Source organism: Symphalangus syndactylus, chromosome 10 (assembly GCF_028878055.3).
Source record: "Symphalangus syndactylus isolate Jambi chromosome 10, NHGRI_mSymSyn1-v2.1_pri, whole genome shotgun sequence".
In the NCBI taxonomy this organism is placed as follows: Eukaryota; Metazoa; Chordata; class Mammalia; order Primates; family Hylobatidae; genus Symphalangus; species Symphalangus syndactylus.
This window is the reverse complement of record NC_072432.2, coordinates 55,229,973-55,242,534: the sequence shown is the minus strand read 5'-3', so window position 1 is coordinate 55,242,534 and position 12,562 is coordinate 55,229,973. Positions and strand designations below refer to the sequence as shown.

Here is a 12,562-nt window from a genome sequence, read left to right as displayed (position 1 = left end):
ACAGAAGGTCTCCTGCTGAACAAATGAAAACCAGCAATTTGAAGAGCACAAAAGTGTTCCTACTTCATCTGGACCATATCACTCACATGGGGATAATATTGTTGAGTTTGAACTCTTGGCATCTGGTGGTGGCCAGCAACTGGTCCAGGCCTGCCCTTGGGCAGCTGCTGTTTCTCGTACGGAATTTTAGGTGATTCATATCCTGCTACAGGCTCTCCTTGTGCTCTACAAAGTCTGTCACGAAGCTGCATGATATTTGGCTAAAAAGGAATGGAAAAACAGCAGACTGTTAAGGGTTCAGCCAGGTATATGACAGCATGTTAATTTTCTTAATCAGATTATTCATCAAGATATCCCTTTTTGTTCATAATGCTGGGTATTATACAATAGACCCTGACACACAGATTTGACATTGTGCTTTCTACTACTCAAGACTGGCATCAAAGGTCCATGACATACAGTGCAACTTGTAATTTAACTGAGGCAGAGATCTGAATTATACCTACCTCATGGTTACTATGCAAGACCAGTATCACTTATCATTACTACTCTTTTGATGTTTTCTTGTGGTTACCTAATGCTCATAAATTACAAAACTACTTTAAAAACTATTAACTAAGGCCAGGTGCAGAGGTTCACGCCTGTAATCCCAGCACTTTGGGAGGCCGAGGTAGGCAGATCATGAGGTCAGGAGATCGAGACCATCCTGGCTAACACGGTCTCTACTCAAAATACAAAAAATTAGCTGGGCGCGGTGGCGGGTGCCTGTAGTCCCAGTTACTCAGGAGGCTGAGGCAGGAGAGTGGTGTGAAACTGGGAGGCAGCACTTGCAGTGAGCTGAGAACATGCCACTGCACTCCAGCCTGGGTGACAGAGCGAGACTCCGTCTCAAAAAAAAAAAAAAAAGACTATAACTAAAAGAGGCCACCAAAGAGAATCAACTACTAAAGATGGTTATTGAAGAAAATGGTGATTTAAGAAAGAGATGAAAATGTTAAAAGAGATTTTTGAAATAAAGATTAAGATATGAAATTCAGATCTGTAGCTCATACAGATCTACTTGCATAGAGACTTAAAAAAGTATGAGGTGACCATATATATGCTCTAAGTATTAACAAATAACAAAAAGGCAATGTGTTAAAATGTTTCAGCAAGATTTTAGTATCTTTAAAAATTATACATTCCTATATATTTGTTAAAGGTTTAAAGGGATCATTTAAATGTTTTAGGCATATTTTATTTACCTTTTAAGGGGGAGAATTATATATTACAATGCTATCACAAAGTCTCAGGACATATTCCCCCCACCAAAAAAGGCAGGGTCTACTGAGATAAATAGGAAACAACATCAAAATTATGCTTTTTGGCCTAAAGAATGTTCTTTAAAGTCCAAAAAAAAAAAGCATGAAGAATAATGTATAGAAAATGGATGTGCTTGGCCGGGGGCGGTGGCTCACGCCTGTAATCCCAGCACTTTGGGAGGCCGAGGCGGGTGGATCACGAGGTCAGGAGATCGAGAGCATCCTGGCTAACACGGTGAAACCCCGTCTCTACTAAAAAAATACAAAAAATTAGCCGGGCGCGGTGGCGGGCGCCTGTAGTCCCAGCTACTCGGGAGGCTGAGGCAGGAAAATGGCGTGAACCCTGGAGGCGGAGCTTGCAGTGAGCCGAGATAGCGCCACTGCACTCCGGCCTGGGCAAAAGAGCGAGATTCTGTCTCAAAAAAAAAAAAAAAAAAGGAAAATGGATGTGTTTATAAATGGTACTGAAAATGAATTAAGCTAGATGAGCTACGGGTCTTAAAGCAAATTAGTCTTAAGATAAAGGTTCTTATAATACATCTTAATATAACTATTTACTTACAACTTTTTACTTATTAGGTAAAAAGTCTTAACAAAACTAGTATGCCAAAGTCACCACAAAGGAAAAGATTATGTATCAGCTATTCTATCTAACATTCCCATCAACAATTCAGAAACAAATGAGATGGATCTTATAGCTAAGTGTATACAAAACCAACTAGAGAGTCATACCTCCACAGTCCTGGAGAATATTATGTACTTTTACTCAATGAAATTTATCAATAATTCTCTAAAACAGACAAAATACTAAAAACAATTGACTAAAAAAATACATAAAAAACAGAATAAAGTGATTAATAAAAAAGTATAGAGACAAGACAGTATCTGCAAGGCTCAAACTCAAGCTCCATCAGACGCAAAATGCAGATATATTCTTGTGGAAAAGTTTCCTCAAACTTCACCTGTACTTTTACCCATGCTCCATGACTGCGTTTGGGTTCCCCTTTATTGTGTTCCACAGCACCAATACCTTTATCACAGTACTTATATCACACTTTTGGAATCCCATGTTTACTTGTCCATAGCCAACTTGAGTTTGGAGGCTTCCTAGAGGAAGGATCTTGGCAATCTTATTCACCATTCTATACCCACTTGTTGAGTTGAATTGAAACAAGTATAGTTTTGCCCAAGTTTTATTGTGCAATAAGTAAGGACAATCTAATTAGTTCCCTCTGCTCTGAATACATAAAAATATACTTGCCCACAGACAGTATCAAACTAAAATGGCATACAGAATGAACTTCAATACTATCTGGGATGGAACATATGGGATTTTAAAAATTTTAACAACTCCATTTGTTTGATTAAACATTAACATTTACAGCTTTTTGACATAAAAGATTCCTACAAAGAACTTTGTATGAAGAATCAGCATTTGGCTTTAGAAATAAAAAGTTGGTCTTTTCCCTATTCATTTTCTTAAAATACTATGTCAGTACAAAGGAATCTATCGCACTGCTAGATTATCCTATCTCTCTAACACAGCTTAGATACACCTAAAATGATCCCTGAAGAATTGTCAGTAACATTCACCTGCAGTCAGGTTACAGAAATTCAACTGCTCCAAAACAGTCTACCTACTAATATGTTTACGTCTAATGCTAAGTGTTATCTACTGGACTCACCTTACTCAAACATTACAAAAATGGTCAATTCCAATTACCTGGTTGGTGTTGTCAGGAAGAAAAGCCAAGGCTGCAGCAATACTGCCCTGAGCTGCCAACAAATTGGCATACTGACTCATCTTCGCAGCCAAGAGAACTCCTACAGTACTAGTGTCCATGGCTTGAGTGAGTTGCACAGCTTTTCGCAGGATGACAACTTTCTCAATCAGATCCTAAATGAAAAAAACGAGTAACAAACAGAAATATCAAGACCATGTATGAGAGGAAGCAGGAAAAGATTAAGAGTTACTAAGATTTCTAAAACCCACTAAAAGTATAGTACTAGTACCTGTTATCATCCCTCTTAGAAAAGTACAGCCACTATTTAGGTAAGTGAAATAGTAAGGAGGAAGAAGTCCTCTTACTTATGGATAGGGTAGGATAGGAAGGTTACCACCTTTTCCTAAATATCCTTAAGCTACAAGATACTTGTCTAGTGAGCTAAAACAGGCAAATACTCAAAGTGAAAATGATAGGCAGGTGTCTAAAGGTAGAAACTGTGTTCTAGCCTGTATGGGAGGAACTATGAGTGAAAATATCTGATATGGTTTGGTTGTGTCCCCACCCAAATCTCATCTTGAATTCTAGCTCCCATAATCACCACGTGTCATGGGAGAAACCCAGCGGGAGGTAATTGAATCATGCGTCAGGTTTTTCCAGTGCTGTTCTCTTGATAGTGATCTGATGGTTTTATAAAGGGCAGTTCCCCTGCACATGCTCTCTTGCCTGCCACCATGTAAGACATGCCTTTGCTCCTCCTTCACCTTGCGCCACGACTGTGAGGCCTCCCCAGCCATGTGGAACTGTGAGTTCATTAAACCTCTCTTTCTTTATAAATTACCCAGTCTTGGGTATTTCTTCATCGCAGTATGAAAATGGACTAATACAACATCACACCATCTATCCTATAATAGTACTACTATGAGGTGACCCATAGACAGAGGCATGTGATTTCCAAAGGAGTTTACTATTTTAACTCAAAGTTCTCATGTGCTGTTCAATACCAAATCTTTCCACAATGGGGAGCTGTGCTTCTGGTAGAAAGCATAAGGATAGCCTACCTTTCTGCCTTTCCTAAGTGCATAAATCCAAAAGGGTAAAACAAGTGTTTTTCTCTCAGAAGCTCTTAAAAGGAAAACCTTGATTTCCTACCCATTTTTTTTGTTTCAATAGAGTGATCTTTAAAGCACCGACTCTACTGAGAAAATCTCTTTCCAGAAAGAGAAATATTATGTGGTAAAATTATCATAAGACTCTTTGATTTAAATGCTTAGAAAAAAATATGTAATATATAGTTAGTGCCTGAGAATAGTCCCCACATTTTCTACTTCCTCTCTTGCTTGTGTATTGGTGTCACATGGCAGTGGTCCCCAACCTACTTGGCACCAGGGACTGGTTTCGTGGAAGACAATTTTTCCACAGGCCAGCAGGAGGGATGGTTTCAGGATAAAACTGTTCCACCTGGCCTGTTCCATGAGGTATTAGATTCTGATAAGGAGGATACAACCTAGATCCCTTGCATGCACAGCCCACATCAGGGTTCGTGCTCCCATGAGAATCTAATGCCACCACTGATGTGAAAGGAGGCAGAGCTCAGGCAATAACGCTCGCTCACCCACCGCTCATCTCTTGCTGTGAGTCCAGGTTCCTAAGAGGCCACAGACTGGTACTGGTTTATGGCCTGGGGGTTGGGGACCTCTGTTACATGGGATTCCATTTACCTCTCACTTTCATTTTCCCTTAACCATAAAGATTCTCTATTGGTATTGGGGATGCCTCCTATTCCTTTACCCACATTGCTTCTTTCTTTGCTCATGGCAGGCAGAGCCACTGGAAGCAGACAGAGGAGCACACAGAAAAAGAGGTAAACCCTAGAGCTGTTTTCAATCCTCCTGCCACCGATTTCCCCCAATAAACTCACAAATCACAAACATGATTTTACAACAGCTGCAACCCCATTTTCCTGTCCTATCATCTCAAACTTTGCTTCTTCAAAGATAGCAATAAATGCATATAATTATCCAGCAAAAGGAGTTCTTGAATGTATAGAAGAAATGAACTTATAGATTATAACTTGATGATAAGTAGGGTGAAAGACAATCCTAAAAATTAAGTGCCTTTTGTTTCAAAGATACTACCTGAAGAGACAAAGGGTGGCTTCCATCTTGAGCTTTAGTCCAACATGCAACTAATTTCTCTACATTCCCTGCACAAATATAGCAGAGACATGCTTGAGTCTGCAGGAAGCTATCTCCTTCATTTTCAAGCCTGGTTCCCAAAAGATCTGTAAGTAAGAGGAAAATATAAGATTATATCCAAGGCAATCTGTATATGAGGTTGTGAGCAGCTAAATAATATTTTCAGAGGCATGGATTAAGCTTCATAACCAATGAATAGCATACAGAAACAAAATCACTCTAAATGCTCAGTAAATATGCATTTGTTAAATGAACAGGAATGAAAAATTGTATATAATAAATGATTTTACAAAACTTATCTAACTGTACAACTAATTTTTATTAATTAAATTAGAAAAACAATAAATGGGAACAACATTTGAACAAAAAAACCCTAACGGCACATTTGGAATAGATTTTTCAATGGTAGCTAAGTCTAGTATAAATTACTTATAAAAATGCAGTTATGGCTGGGCATGGTGGCTCACGTCTGTAATCCCAGCAGTTTGGGAGGCTGAGGTGGACAGATCAGCAGAGGTCAGGAGTTCAAGACCAGCCTAGCCAACATGGTGAAACCCTGTCTCTACGAAAAATGCAAAACTAGCCAGGCATGGTGGTGCATGCCTATAGTCCCGGCTACTTGGGAGGTTGAGGCAGGAGAATCACTTGAACCCAGGGGGCGGAGGTTGCACTGAGCCAAGATTGTGCCATCGCACTCCAGCCTGGGCAATAAGAGCAAAACTCCACCTCCAAAAAAAAAAAAAAAAAAAAAAAAAAAAAGCAGTTAGTATCTTGTAATTTTTATATTCTTATAATTCTTTCAAGGCAGCAAATGGCTATTTGTTTTTATACTAGTAGCCTTAAGCTTTTCTTGCAAATATTTATTCCTCAGCCACCAGTTCAGTCATGGCCTATAATGGTCATTTCTATTCTAATGTTATCATTATTAATTTTATCATAGCTAACATTTATTAAGTGAGAGCTACTTATGGTCTATTACAGATGAATAAACTGAGGCTTAGAAAGTAGTTTTTCCTAGATCATACAGCTACTAAGTAGCAGAGGCAAGATTCCAACTCTTGTCTGTCTAAAACCAAAATCACTAAAAGACTAAAAAAAAAACAAAAAGTAGGTATGAAGATGTATTTAATAAATCTGAGAAAGGCACTGAAATGAGAACTTCTTTTTTGTGATTCGCAGATTTTAAAAAGTTTCTAATAAAATTTGTCATTTAAGTTTATTTACAATATACCCTGCCACATATGTAAATGCAGTTAAATATAAAGCACATCTCTTACCACAAAGGGATGAAAATTCATCCGGCTTCGCGTAAGTCAATACTGCAGCTAAAGCCTCTCTCCAATTTTTAAGATCACAAGACTCAACAATCTCTTTCCAGTTCTTCATCACCACTGCAGTGATGAGCTTGAGAAAGGAAAACAAAGGAATAATTAAAAGTCTTTAACATAGCAATACAAATTAATTCTGGCTAATTAATCGTGTCAAGTATTTCATGCCAAATGCAGCAGCAAAATGAAGTATATTTTTGAATCAAATGACATAATAATGGTATTACTGTTCCTCAAGAAACAACAGCAACAACAAAAACAACTGACAACATATTTCATAAAGTGCTGAGAAGGAAAAATACAAGATGCTATCAGAACCTTTAATAGAAAGGTGTGACCTGGTCAGATGGATCAGGAAAAACTGCCCAAGCATGTAGACTTTTGACACGTGATCTGAAGGACAAGCAGGAATTAACTTCATCAAGAAGGAAAAAGCCTTCCAGGCCAAGCGAACAACAGATGCAAAGTTCCAGTGAGAAAGGAACATGCAATGAGTGAGGGAGGAACTACAAGGCAGCCACTGTGGCTAAAAGATAACAGAGGAGAGAATGAGATGAGATGAGGCTGATGGGACTCAATACTGGTACAACTTTTATGAAGACTAATTTCGATAAAAATTACTTTTTTTATGATGTAGAAATAACATCAAGTAGCCACAAAAAAGAATGAGATCATGTCCTTTGCAGGGACATGGAAGGAGCTGGAAGCCATTATCCTTAGCAAACTAACACAGGAACAGAAAACCAAATACCGCATGTTCTCACTTACAAATAGGAGCTAAAGGATGGGAACATGTGAACACATGGAGGGGAACAACACACACTGGGGCCTATTGGAGGGTGGGAGGAGAGAGACAATCAGAAAAAATAATTAATGGGTCCTAGGCTTAATACCTGGGTGATGAAATAATCTGTACAACAAACCCCTATGACACGAGTTTACTCATAAGTTTGTTAGATATAACAAACCTGCACATGTACCTCTGAACTTAAAAGTTAAAAAAAAATTTAGACCCTCTGTGCCAGAAATTCCTCTTCTATGACTACAGTTCAATTTAAATAATCAGAAATTTGTACAAGTCTTTAGGCACAACAAAGGTGTTTATCACTATATAAACAAGGGTGTTTATTTCTATTTGGAAAATACTGGAAACTACCTAAACATAACAAAATAAGGGAAACATTACATATTCTTACCAAGAAATATTATAGAGCAATTAAAATTTTGGTTTTTTTTTTTTGAGACGGAGTCTTGCACTGTTGCCCGGGCTGGAGTACAATGGTGTGATCTCGGCTCACCGCAACCTCTGCCTCCAAGGTTCAAGAGATTCTCCTGCTTCAGCCTCCCTAGTAGCTGGGATTATAGGTGTCCGCCACCACACCCGGCTAATTTTTTGTATTTTTAGTAGAGACGGGGTTTCACCATGTTGCCAGGCTGGTCTCGAACTCCTGACCTCGTGATCCACCCACCTTGGCCTCCCAAAGTGCTGTGATTAAAGGCGTGAGCCACTGTGCCCTGCCACAATTAAAAAATTTAATAAGGCCAGGCATGGTGGCTTACGCCTGTAATCCCAGCACTTTGGGAGGCCGAGGCGGGCAAATGGCCTGAGGTCAGGAGTTCGAGACCAGCCTGACCAACATGGTGAAACCCCATCTCTACTAAAAATACAAAAATTATCTAGGCATGGTGGCGGACGCCTGTAATCCCACCTACTTGGGAGGCTGAGGTAGGAGAATTGCTTGAACCCGGGAGGTGGAGGTTGCAGTGAGTTAAGATCACGCCACCGGACTCTAGCCTGGGTGACAGAGCAAGACCCTGTCTTTAAAATTATTAATATATACAAAAACATCAAAACTAGAATAATCATGCCAAAATGCCAACAACTATTTCCAGGTCAAGGAATTATGAATGAGTTTTTAAAATTCTTTACTGGTTTCTGCATTTCAGTTATCTATAATAACAGTGTATTGTTTTTATAATTAGAAAGATAAATACGTTATTGCTTATTTTTAAAATAACATACCCTGGTAATTTTGCTTTGGGATTTTGTGAAGTATTTTTTCTGGGTTCGAGCCAAGAGTTCTTGTCCACCTGCTATGGCCAATATAATGGCATCGGCCATGCGGTTATCATGTAAACAAAGGTCAACAGCACTCTCAAAATTGCCCGTCAGCAAAGCCTGAGTAATTAAACCATCAATGTCTGCAACAAGAAAATAATACATCCAAGTTAATAGAGTTTTTGTTACCAAAACCAACAACAAACTACTACATCTATCAGTTTTTATATATATACATGAATGGAGACCACAACACTAATTTTGATTACTAGTGGATTAATTTCTAACACAAGCTATTGGTATTTATGGAAGAGATCTATAGAAATATGCTGAGATACATATAAAATAATACATTTTCCAGACTGCTTTAACTGGATTATCAAAGATTACCTAGGTGTCTGAACACACCAGCCTTCCCAAGGCACTGGTTACATATACTGTACTAAAGGAAAAGTGAGTTCTTTCTCACACTCTACCACCTGTGATAAAACTTTTTTTTTTTTTTGAGACAGCGTTTCACTATGTTGTCCAGGATAGCCTCAAACTCCTGGGCCCAAGTGATCCTCCTGCCTCAACTTCCCAAGTAGCTGGGACTATAAGCATGCACCACAGCACCTGACTTGAAGCATTTTAACTTAAACGCAGGAACTATTTGTTTTCCAATGGTTAAAAAAAATTAGAAATCAAAACCAACAAGTACTTACCCCCACTGACGGAGATATTAAATGTTCCTCCAGATGAGGGTAGAAATTCAGATTCTTCTTTTTCCTCTTTAATGTGCTAAAGAGATGAAAAAAGCAACAATTTAGCCAGAATAAAACTGTGGAATGATTTACTGACAAAAAAAATTTACACACGATTCTTCATCTACAGAGTGGATGACATACCAAGTTATTCCAGAAAAGTTCTCAGATCCAAATTTACACTAAGATCTGTGACTTCCCTAAATATTACCTCCCATTATATAATCATAAATAAAATCCAAGGTCATGAAGAATACTGGTTAAACAGGCTGGGCACAGTGGCTCACGTCTGTAATCTCAGCACTTTAGGAGGCCAAGGCGGGCAGATCACTCGAGGTCAGAAGCTCGGAACCAGCCATGCTCAACATGGTGAAACCCCATATCTACTAAAAATACAAAACTAGACGGGCATGGTGGTGCGTCCCTGTAATCCCAGCACTTTGGGAGGCTGAGGCGGGCAGATTACATCACGAGGTCAGGAGATCAAGACCATCCTGGCCAAGATGGTGAAACCCCGCCTCTACTAAAAATACAAAAATTAGCTGGTGGCGGTGGTGTGCACCTGTAGCCCCAGCTACTCGGGAGGCTGAGGCAGGAGAATCACTTGAACCCGGGAGGCGGAGGTTGCAGTGAGCTGAGATTGCGCCACTGCACTCCAGCCTGGCGACAGAGCGAGACTCTGTGTCAAAAAAAAAAAAAAAAAAAAAAGAACACTATTAAACAAACCAACATGTACATATTCATTACTGGTATCTCAGTAATGAAGCTGAAGAATCTTTGTTTTCTTAGGTAACTATGAGTGGCTCAAAATACGGAAAATATATATATTTTTTATTTATTTATTTAATTTTATTTTTTGAGACAGAGTCTCGCTCTGTCACCCAGGCTGGAATGCAGTGGCGTGATCTCGGCTCACTGGAAATTCTGCCTCCTGGGTTCACACCATTTTCCTGCCTCAGCCTTCGAGTAGCTGGGACTACAGGTGCCCACCACCATGCCCGGCTAATTTTTGTATTTTTAGTAGAGACGGGGTTTCACCGAGTTAGCTAGGATGGTCTCGATCTCCTGACCTCGTGATCCGCCCTCCTTGGCCTCCCAAAGTGCCGGCATTACAGGCGTGAGCCACCACACCGGGCTGGAAAATATATTTTTAAATTATACTATTTTTAAATTTTAAAACAAACCTATTTTTACACATCTAAGAATTCCTATCCACTGGATTTGATTATAAAGTGTTTTTGTTTTAACTGAATCATAAAAAAAAAGAAAAAAAAATCACTTGGTACCCAAAGCATAAAAGTAATATAAGTACATTATTTATTAATACACTTAAATTCAAGTATACATTTCATGTTCACTCAAATTAGTCATACCTGGAACAGTGGGTTAGTCTGGTAAAAATATATACAGTTCTGTTATAAATTTCTGAGACTACCTGCAAGACTGATTAAAAATAAACTCAATGCTTTCTTTAGAAGAAATATAATGGAGACATTTTGCTGGCAAATAATTTTAAATGCTTTCTCTCCCACGCATAAAAATTCAAAATAAGATAAAAATATATCAGAGATTAGAGATAAATTTTTAAAGAAAAACACAGCTTTCTTACATGAGATGAAATATCTATCTTCTGTGCTATGTTATCCACACATCTGAATGTAAATATCTAGTATTCAAGTACAGCGGCATTTTAGACCTGGGTAATTTTAATGCAGAGTACAGCACTGCACCATCTGCAAATATGCTTAATTATTAATTTTGACTATTACAGGAGAATATCTATAACCCTGATTCCCTTTCCCCAACTAAAGAGAAGCACTTGGAATTCAAAAACTCAAAGAAATTAAGAATTTAAGTTATTCACATTAAGGAATAAATCAGAGACACTGATCTAATTACATTCATTAACAAACTTGCATAAAAATACTTTTTTTTTTTTGAGACAGGGTCTCGCTCTGTCGCCCAGGCTGGAGTGCAGTGGCGCATTCTCAGCTCGCTGCAAGCTCCGCCTCCTGGGTTCATGCCATTCTCCTGCCTCAGCCTCCTGAGCAGCTGGGACTACAGGTGCCCACCACAACGCCCGGCTAATTTTTTGTATTTTCAGTAGAGACGGGGTTTCACTGTGTTAGCCAGGATGGTCTTAATCTCCTGACCTCATGATCCGCCCGCCTCAGCCTCCCAAAGTGCTGGGATTACAGGCATGAGCCACCGCACCCGGCCACTTTTCTTTTTTTTAACTCATTATTTCTCAAATTTGCTTTCTAGCAACAATTTATCCTTATTTATGGACTTCTGAACTATAAGGCCAAAGAATGCACCATTTATTAGGTATTGAGTGCCTTCAATGTGTAAGCTACTATGAAACAAATAGCTCATTAAGACAAAGGGGAAGATTTTACCTCCTTAAACACATTTTTTCAGGGAACCAAAAGTACACACTGATGACTACTATTTCATTAAATGCATATTTTTCTTACCTATTATTCATGAGTGCATTCCCAAATGATCTTCTATTTGATAATACATAGTCTAGTTGTACATAAATGAAAGTACATTTCTCTATGTATCTTACAATTCTGTCTAAATATTCTCAAAATTAGTTCTTTTCTTTTTTAAATCAGACAGGGTCTTGCTCTGTCACCCAGGCTGGAATGCAATGGTGTGATCAGAGCTCACTCCAACCACGAACTCTTGGGCTTAAGTGATCCTACCTCAGCCTCCCAAATAGCTAGGACTACAGGCATGTGCCACCATGCTTGGCTAATTTTTAATTTATTTATTTTTTTAGAGATGGGGTCTCACTATGTTGTCCAGTCTAGTCTTGAACTCTTAGCCTCAAGTGATCCTCCCACCTTGGCCTCCCAAAGTGCTGGGATTACAGGCATGAGCAAACATCATGCCTGGCCTAGTTCAAAGTTTTAGTAAGATTTTATCCATATCCTTTATTCCCTTGTTAATTAAACTCTAGGAGATCCACTTCTAAGGAGAATGATTTTTGCAATCATCTTGTAATAGACTAAATTTACTGAATTATTTTTATAACTTAGTAAAAAATTATACATAACATTCCATAGTCAACATATCACAAAGAACAATGAAAAAGCCAAAGATGAGATGAGAAGAACTTGTTGATTAATTTTCCAAGATGAAATAAAAGTAGAAAGCAAGAAAAGTAAATTACAGATTTGTTCATTAGTGGTTAAATAAAA

General features: G+C 38.6%; 1 protein-coding gene across 37 annotated transcripts in view; it reads right to left on the bottom strand.

The window, feature by feature from the left end:
- Nucleotides 1-12,562, bottom strand: part of SEC31A (SEC31 homolog A, COPII coat complex component) — a 76,685-nt gene that overhangs the window by 31,678 nt on the left and 32,445 nt on the right. For all 37 annotated transcript variants that reach the window (XM_055297126.2, XM_055297120.2, XM_055297132.2 and 34 more), the window contains 6 exons: nucleotides 9,315-9,390; nucleotides 8,575-8,753; nucleotides 6,501-6,627; nucleotides 5,164-5,309; nucleotides 3,025-3,198; nucleotides 87-260 (listed from right to left, as the gene is read on the bottom strand). In XM_055297126.2, coding sequence (XP_055153101.2) covers nucleotides 87-260; nucleotides 3,025-3,198; nucleotides 5,164-5,309; nucleotides 6,501-6,627; nucleotides 8,575-8,753; nucleotides 9,315-9,390 — 876 coding nt within the window. The remainder of the gene's footprint in view (nucleotides 1-86; nucleotides 261-3,024; nucleotides 3,199-5,163; nucleotides 5,310-6,500; nucleotides 6,628-8,574; nucleotides 8,754-9,314; nucleotides 9,391-12,562) is intronic.